This window comes from Xiphophorus maculatus, chromosome 24, assembly GCF_002775205.1.
Source record: "Xiphophorus maculatus strain JP 163 A chromosome 24, X_maculatus-5.0-male, whole genome shotgun sequence".
Lineage (NCBI taxonomy): Eukaryota > Metazoa > Chordata > Actinopteri > Cyprinodontiformes > Poeciliidae > Xiphophorus > Xiphophorus maculatus.
The window spans coordinates 9,299,875-9,308,494 of NC_036466.1; the positions used below are offsets into that span (position 1 = coordinate 9,299,875).

The following is an 8,620-nucleotide window of genomic DNA, read 5'->3' on the forward strand; positions in this document are numbered from 1 at the left end:
TAAATAGATAAATACATATACCACAGTGTCGTGGGTGTTGAACTTGCATTTTGCTTAGTTGTTGATGATGCAGTTGGATTATTTCATAACCATAAACCACTGCGTATAAGTTTTTAGCTCTTTCATTTTTTATGGCGAACATAAAAAAACTCAAATTTCACGTGTAAGTAGATTTTTTGTTTATTATTTTCTGACATCTTTGCTTGAACTGTGTTTTGCCTTTCCAGGTGTTTGTTCTGAATGACCAGCTGAATCTTAGGACCCCTGGTCAACACCATAAACCTATTTGCTTATCAGTAAAGTATAGGTAAAATATGATAAAAATGTTTTCCTTAATCTACGCGCATTTACACAGCGATAATCTACGCGCATTTACAGTTGTGAAAGCACAATAGAGTAGAAATGGGGCAAAATGACGAAGTGTAGTAAACATTCGGTTTTACATTTGTAAATATTCATTCTAAACAAATTTGCTGGGTTTTTGCCGTAAATAACAAATAACATGGCTGTCATGTTATAACATAACAGCCATGTTATTTAACATGGCTAAATAAATAAATAACATGACTGAACAAATTTAGAATTTTTGCTTTTCGTAAATTTTTTACACCCTAAACACATTTCTCTCCTATTTCGTACTAAAATCCTAAAGTTTATTTGCGCATTTAAACATTTCTAACTTGTAGCCCAAAATAGCCAAACTGTGAAATAGCTCAATTTAACAAATGCAGGTAACTCCTTGGTTGGCGTACATACGTCTAATTTAAAAAAAAAAAAAAAAACAACACCCAGGACTCAAATATGAATAATAAATATAATATGGACCATGTGAAGCTGGCTGCTGGAATCAAAGGTAAAAGCTGCTTTTGCCTCTTTGTTCCATTTATTATGGTGGCTGCTTCGCTCTTGTTTTTGTTTTGCTGTGTACATGCACGTGCACGTGCTTTTCTCCAATATCGATCACCTCCGTGATGCAGGCGCGCGCGTGCCAGCTTCATGAAGCGTTCGGATCCCTGATTGGTCGTCGTAAGCCGTGACAGGGACAATCGGAGCATCTGATTGGTGTGTTGCACGTGTGTGCGCGCACTGGTGTAACGCGGCGGAGTAGCACACGGGGGTTTGGACAGGGGGATCTGATTTTAGGAGAGTTTGAAGAGCGAATACAGAGATATTATGCTGCACCGTGGAGAAGCACAGGCACTGGTTGTTGTGGAGCTGATGGTTATGCCAAGCTTCGGGAGGTTTTTAGGAGACATGCTGCCGCTGTAGTTGGTGTTATAATAGAAACCAGGCGTTTGCTCTATGAGAGAGGCTTGTTTTTTGTATTGAACTGGATACCGAAGTGAGGAGGGAGAGCGAGCAACAAGTGGAATCTGGTGTGGAGAGGCTGAGATTTCTCACCATCACCAGCTGTTATGGAAGAGCACAAGGAGCCCAGCAGCGGCCGGGACTCGACCGAGGACGAGAGCATGTCCCTGTCGCCGAACCTCCCATCCCCTGCCATGATCCTACCCCATCCGGCCGCGCAGCAGGCCCACAGAACCACGAACTTTTTCATCGACAACATCCTCCGGCCGGACTTCGGCTGCAGGAAGGAGCCGAGCTACCGCGAGCGCAGCCAGACGCCGGGCAGGGAGAACGTGAACCCGCTGGGAGCGAGGCCGCCGCACGCCGGCAGCCTCTGCCTGGACTCCAACTGCAGCAGCGACAGCGCCTCCTCCTCGCCCTCCTCGTCCTCCTCCACGTCCTCGTCGCCCGCGTCCAAGCAAAGCTCGTCGAAGCCCGGCGAGGCGGCCAGCAACGGGGCCGGCAGATACGCGGACAGTCCGTCGTCGATTGTGGTTGTGAGCGGCAGCAATGGAGGCTCTTCAGCGGGAATGAAGGAGAGCCAGCCGCTGCTGTGGCCCGCCTGGGTTTACTGTACGCGCTACTCGGACCGGCCCTCATCTGGTAAGGCGCTAGTAGTCCCCGAAATACACCGAGCAGGGTGTCTCTTCTTCTCTACACCAGGATTAAATTAACTCACCTCAGAGCTGCAAACATGTTTACGAAAGAAAAACAACTTTCTTTGTTTCGTTATTATTATTGTTATTGCTTTATTAAAAAGTAAAGCAACTTTTGCCTGTTTATAAAACTAGTATCGACGCTGCTGAACGTTGAAACGAATAGGATTATGCAATGACTTAATTATATTAAATCAGTTTTAAAGAGAAGAAAAGCCACTAATTTAACCCCAAACCAACAGATTACATTTATTTTTACATCCGTTTCATTCGCCTTTGTTTACACTGCTCCAGTATCTGAATGCTTGAAGGTTGAATTAAATGTATGATAAAAAAAAAAAAAGTAAATAAAATAAAATAAAAAACACGTCATATGGAATCAAACAAATCTGCCATATTATAAATAACTAATGCTGGACATTAACAAAATATTAGACTATATATGTTAATGAGTATAACGAGAGCTATTCTACGACGGGTCTTCCCGTTTTTTAACACATTTTTAACAAATGTGTTTACAATATATACTTTTTAATGCTCTACAATCCTGCAGCGACATATTTGACTGCAGTACTTTGGTCTGATTTTGGTTTAATTGAATAAAAAAGGGAACACTATACTGAGAAGAGTCAGTATAGTAACACCGTCTTTGTTTTAGCTTGCAAAAGAAAACAAAACATTACTTAAGTCGGCTAAAAATAATGTGATTTTACTTTTTAGTGTATATTATGAGGGTTTGGAGCCGATCTTTATTGTCATTTTGTAAATAAAATACAATTGGTACAAGCCGCTGGACTTAATCAAATCGCGACCGAATGTAATCGGGAAAGACAAAAACATAAAGCTTAAGTAAAACTTATATTATGTATGCTGTTGCGATTTTTTTTTAATTATAACGTTTCAAAGGATCTTTTTTTCATCATGCTGTACTGATGTTATAGTAAGAGGGGGCCTTGCCACACAAACTTACGTTCCGCATTGTGCAGGATAAATAACATCAGAGGTTCGCCTTTATGGTTCAAATGGGGATTCGTGTGTCTTATCAGGCTTGTGCCTCGTATTATACGATGCATTTCTCATGTTTAACAGCGCGGCTCTCAAATATCAGCTGATATTTCAATGCACGCAGCCACCCAGTGTGACCGTGTCTCAGGTACAGGCTAATTTACTTCCATCTTTTCCTGCTTACGTGAATCTGCTGCCATTGTTTATATGGGATGTTTGAGGGAAAAATGGAGTCAAAACCGACTGACTTCGCTGCAACTGAGGCTGAGCGGCGAGTTTCTTAAAGCCGAAGTTTGTCAGTGTTGTATGTAGGCCTTTTTATACAATTGAACACGTATTTATATCATCCACATGGACATTTTATCAGGTTTTTTGACTAGTTACAAACTTGTTTATTCGAGTGTTTGCTCTAGGATACATTGCCGCGCTTGTTCTGATCTGATTGGCTCATTTCTCTCCTTTATTCACTCGTTACTGCAGATGTTATTAATTAGTAATTAGTATCAGCATATGCATGACTTCATGGCTTTAAAGGGCCACAAGCTTTTAAGCCGGCGCAAGATAATATGCCGCTAGGGTTTTAAAAAAAATATTTTACCAAGATTAAGGCCTAAATGCAAAATGACACGTAAAATTCTTAATCTTTTAAATTGTGACTGGGAAATTAAGAAGCCCTCGCGGTGCTTGTTAAATTAATTTTCTTCTTTTTTTCATATTTTTGTAATAATGCCATATTGCTCTGTTTGCAGATAACTTCTACTGCCCGTGTTTATCTGTATACGTTGCATTTATTATCTTCAACAGTACAACTCGTATCAGCGATCACTTTAATAAAGTAAATTGCTATTCAGAAGGCTCATTTAGCTGCACATATCCTCGATACTGTCGTATTTTAGACATGGTGGCGTTTGAGGGAAAACTGGAGTCAAAATCCACTTACTTCGTTTCATTCGAGGCTGACCGGCGGGTTCCTCTGTTTTAAGAGAAGAAGTGCGTCCGTAATGTAACTCAATACCTATTTATACTTTCACACGTATTTTCAGCGTATATATATATATATATATATATATATATATATATATATATAAGCATTTTTTTACGAGTTAAACCACATTGTAGCTGTTTTTTTTGTTGTTGTTTTTTTTTGCGGAGGTTCTCTCCAGAATTGCCACGAATTGAAGTATATGTGCGCGTAATCTCATTGGCTCATTTCTCTCCCTTGTTTATATTTAACGCAGCTGTTATTAATCCTTAATTAGTATCCTTTCATAGATGGCCTTATAGTCTTAAAGGGGCATGCACTTTTATTCTGCCACAAGATAATAGGAGTATTTAAACCAGATTTAACTTAAGTATAATTTCACTAAATTATCTTCAGAATATTTTAAAATGTAATTATTTCAGTTGAGTAAAAAGGGTAATCAGTATTGTTTTTAAATATTTTATGTCGATACAAACACCAGAAGGTTCATTGGGTTTCTGCTGATACACAATAATATTTTTTTCATCTTTACCAGCGCGGGTCACATTTATTAGCCTCTATATTAATGCACATTGTTATCCAGAGTCCCAGTTTAGCCGTATCTATTCATGTTTGAGTGTCAGTATTGTTACTGTTTATGTGTGGACGTTTCAGAGAAAACTGAAGTCAAATCCGATTTATTTCTCTTCATTTTGAGCTGGGCGGCGGGTTCCTCCTATCTACGCGCATTTAGAGTCTGCGTGCATTTCCACATAAAACTTTTACATTGTTTTTACGAGCCAAAACCCATTTCTGATGTGTGTTTTGTTGTTTATGAATTTAGAGAAGAAAAAAAAATCTAAAGCTCCTAAATTCAAAAAAAGAAAGAAATAAATCAGATATTCTTTACAAGGAATATTTTTTTCATATGTTCCCGAAGGAGACAGAAAGTAGCAATAAAAACGTTTTTTTTTTTAAATAAAAAATGAATAAGTAAATAAATAAATGAAGAAAACGTAACTGATGACTCAGACATCTCCAACGTGTTTGGTACAAATTAAAATTCAAGGAATGATTCAGCAACGTGCTGCTCATTGTAACAAAGTTGCTGAAAGCGACAGCAGAGAAATGTTACAACCTGCATCATAGGCGGGGCAAGTTGGAACAGATTTAGCTGCAAAGCGCCCTAAGATGCTGTAACTGAATGTAATTCATTCAATACAAATCCATCTACAAACGATGACTGGACGCTGTTCTGGGCTTTTAATTATTTATCAAGCGTTGACAGTGCAGGAGGTAGGTAGACACTATATGTGTGGATCCATTGCTTTTCATCTGTGATGCCATAATTGAACATTTTCAAACAAATTTTCCAAAACTCACTCGATTTAGCTGATTTTCATTCATTTTCACCCATTTTTATCTATACTGATTAATTCCTCCTTCATTTTTAATTCAAATTCACTATTATATTATCTTATTTACTTCATACTGTTCACTTTTGGATCTCTCATTCAGTGAAATAAATTGTAATACACACACACACATATATAAATATATATATATATATATATTATATAAAATTTTACAGGATTTGGAGAGTCAAACATGCAGCGCAGCATTTTCAAACTCTGTACATCAAATATAAAAATATTTTTAAAAAATAAATAAATAAATACTGTGCAAATCTGTACCTTAAGAAAATTGCAAATGGTGGAAATTTTAAACTTGTTCTCCAAATGACTGGAAGTGCACACCGCTCTGTGATACATTGATCTTTCCAAATAAAAGCACAATGTTGCACAACAGAACTGGAACACAACAAATAGCTCTATTCACAGCAGTTTATACCACATTTTATTAAGTAATTATATATAACAACTTGCATTCAGATGTGGGTAGTATATTAGTAGTGCAGTATTGGCGATCAGGTCTGGATTTGGAGGAAGTTGTCCTCTGGGCTAGAACCAGTTTGGTGGCCTGCTCATCATGTTTTTATTTTATTTTTTAATGCATTCAAGTTAGTTGAGTTATATGTAGCTTAACTGTAATATTATTAGGCCTTGTCCCTTTTTAAAAATTTACAAAAGAAAAAAAGAATTTCTTCATTTGTCTATATCTACTGAAAAAAGGACCCAAAACATTGTAGAAACTACGGAGGTCAGAAGCTGAGACAAAAACAAAGAAGGTGTGAAGAGCATTTTTAGTGGTTGCTGTTTCACATAGTGGAGTGGAAGGGAAATTACCGAACTGTTTTCATATTGCTTCATTTAAAAAACAAGTCAAACGAGCCCACACAGACCCAGACTCAAACCACACTGACACTTTACTACACATTGCATCAAACTACAAGAGATGGTAAGCAGGAGCTCCTCTAGAAAGTTTTTGTAAGGGTTACTGACATGGAGCAAACAACATTTCAGGAGCTTAGAAGTGAGATCAGACGATAAATAATAGACCTGTTTTTAAAACAACCAGTCTAAATTAGTATTTTTAGCTACACATAGAAAAAGTAAGACATTTTGATAACTTTGTAAGCTTTTTTAGGCCCTGTGTCAGCTGCACCTATCCATGTGATGATGGTATGAAAAGAGGGTGGGGTCGTGTGCGAGTGATATTCAAATAGTAGCACAAGAAAGAACAGAAAATATTAACATGGATCAAAATAAATACTGCTATAACTTAAAGGAGCCACTTTGCCTTTTAAATTTATGCCACCACTGCAGGTGAAAAATTGTTGCCAGTTATTTTAACAGTAAAGTATTTACAGTGTAACTTCTCTCTCTCTTTATCAGCTAAAATACTATTAGAAAAAATAACTCCTTTTCACTAGAATACCTTCAACGGAGGCACATTCAGCAGATAATTAAGGCTGTGGTGTCCAGCCGTAGAATAAATATTTTTATTCCCCTTGTTGTTTCCACGCCAGGCCCAAGGACACGGAAACTGAAGAAGAAGAAGAACAGCAAGGAGGACAAGCGGCCCAGGACGGCGTTCACGGCTGAGCAGCTGCAGAGACTCAAAACCGAGTTCCAGGCCAACCGGTACATAACGGAGCAGAGGAGACAGTCCCTCGCCCAGGAACTGAACCTGAACGAGTCCCAGATCAAAATCTGGTTCCAGAACAAGAGGGCCAAGATTAAAAAGGCCAGCGGCTACAAGAACGGCCTAGCGCTGCAGCTTATGGCGCAGGGACTGTACAACCACTCAACGACCACCGTGCAGGAGGAGAAGGAGGAGAGCGAGTGAGCGCCCCCCGCCCCCGCCGGACACTTCCCTACTCAGGGGCTGGCTGACTCTGGACTCATGGAGATAAAGAAAAAAACTGAACTGGAAATGGGGGGATCGCTATTTAAAAACACAGATTTCTGTTTATGGTAACAGTATATGGACATAATTATATAAAAAAAAAAAAAAAATTGAACGACCGTTATTAAAATTTATATAGCCACACAGTTATCATGTTGTATACATTACTGCATATTGGATTCCAGGCTCATTTTCAATCCGCCATTTATTCTTTTTTTTATTTTAATTTTAAATTTTTAGGGATGTGTGACTTTCTAGGTTGTCGTGCTCTCCTCGTCCTTCATGTCTGCGCCACATTTTCCTTCAACAAACCAGTCCGCCGGACTCAGCCAAGCCAAAGATTTTTACTATGTTCACATGTAGTCTGAAATAAAACAGAAAAAAAGAGCAAGATATAATGGACTAATTTAGCATTTTTTATTATTGCTTTACTTTTAATTATATTTGATGTCATAAAAACATAAATCAAGTTTTTTCCCTAATTTTCTCCAACTACAATCTAAACTTTAACCTCTGCTATTATTTAACAACAATCATTTTCATTAGGATTGATACCTAAGAGAGCTTTTGGTGAGAAACGAAGTACACACACACACACACACACACACACACACACACACACACTGTTGAGGTACAGTTCCTGTTTCCCTGCCTGTCTGGATACTGTTTCACCCATTAAACTATTCTGGTCATTTACAAGTTTTCCCATTGCTGCTGCTGCTGCTGCTGCATTTTCGCCCCTCGCTGAGCTTTGACCTGCTTGGTGTTCACCACAGAGGCCTTGTTCTTGTCATCGTTGCAGTGAAATATTTCTCTGTGATACGTTGCTTTTTTTTTCTTTTTTTTTTTGGCTTTCGCTTGCTTGGGCCTGCATAAACCCCTCAGGTAGAGGTTTATAGAGGCTAGCTGTGAACATGGAGGGTGTGTGTGTGTGTGTGTTTCTGGGCGCCGCACTCTGGAGGGTATTGGTAGCAGACAAACTTAACCCCTCAAATAATAAAATATCCAAATGAGACAGAAAAAGACTTCGTCTCCCGTCCGAACATCTAAATATGGTTTAAAAGTTTACGTTTTTTGTTGTAAACAAACCTGATTTTTAACATGTTTGTTCAGGTAAAATTTGGACAAAGATGATGTATGAGCTCCAAAGTCACATTTTTATTTTTCCTACATTGAGTCAATGATGGGCCGTGCTCAAACTGCTGCATGGATGAGTGGAGCATCCGGAGCAAAGGTTGTGAAAATAGCCGAGAAAATTAAGAAATACTGATGTAATTAAAAGAAAAGTTAGGGCTTCTCAAGTAAAAACTAGGTGACCGTTTATAGAATATATATATTTTTT

At 38.5% G+C, this 8,620-nt stretch overlaps 1 protein-coding gene across 2 annotated transcripts; it reads left to right on the plus strand.

Annotated features, from left to right (window-relative positions):
* The first annotated feature begins 1,112 nt into the window (after positions 1–1,112).
* Positions 1,113–7,687, plus strand: LOC102227641 (homeobox protein engrailed-1-B-like). Of its 2 annotated transcripts, none has more exons than XM_023329168.1 (2): positions 1,113–1,950; positions 6,887–7,687. In XM_023329168.1, the coding sequence occupies exons 1-2, from the start codon at positions 1,416–1,418 to the stop codon at positions 7,216–7,218; spliced, it is 867 nt and encodes a 288-aa protein (XP_023184936.1). In that variant the 5' UTR covers positions 1,113–1,415; the 3' UTR covers positions 7,219–7,687. The 2 variants fall into 2 exon arrangements, with proteins under 2 accessions (XP_023184936.1, XP_023184937.1); XM_023329169.1 differs by having other exon boundaries at positions 1,114–1,950; positions 6,899–7,687.
* The last annotated feature ends 933 nt before the right edge of the window (positions 7,688–8,620 follow it).

Coding starts and splice junctions, on each gene's coding strand:
- LOC102227641 (XM_023329168.1), top strand. CDS start 1,416: ATGGAAGAGCACAAGGAGCCCAGCAGCGGCCGGGACTCGACCGAGGAC. Junction 1,951..6,886: donor CTCGGACCGGCCCTCATCTG/GTAAGGCGCTAG, acceptor TTCCCCTTGTTG/TTTCCACGCCAGGCCCAAGG.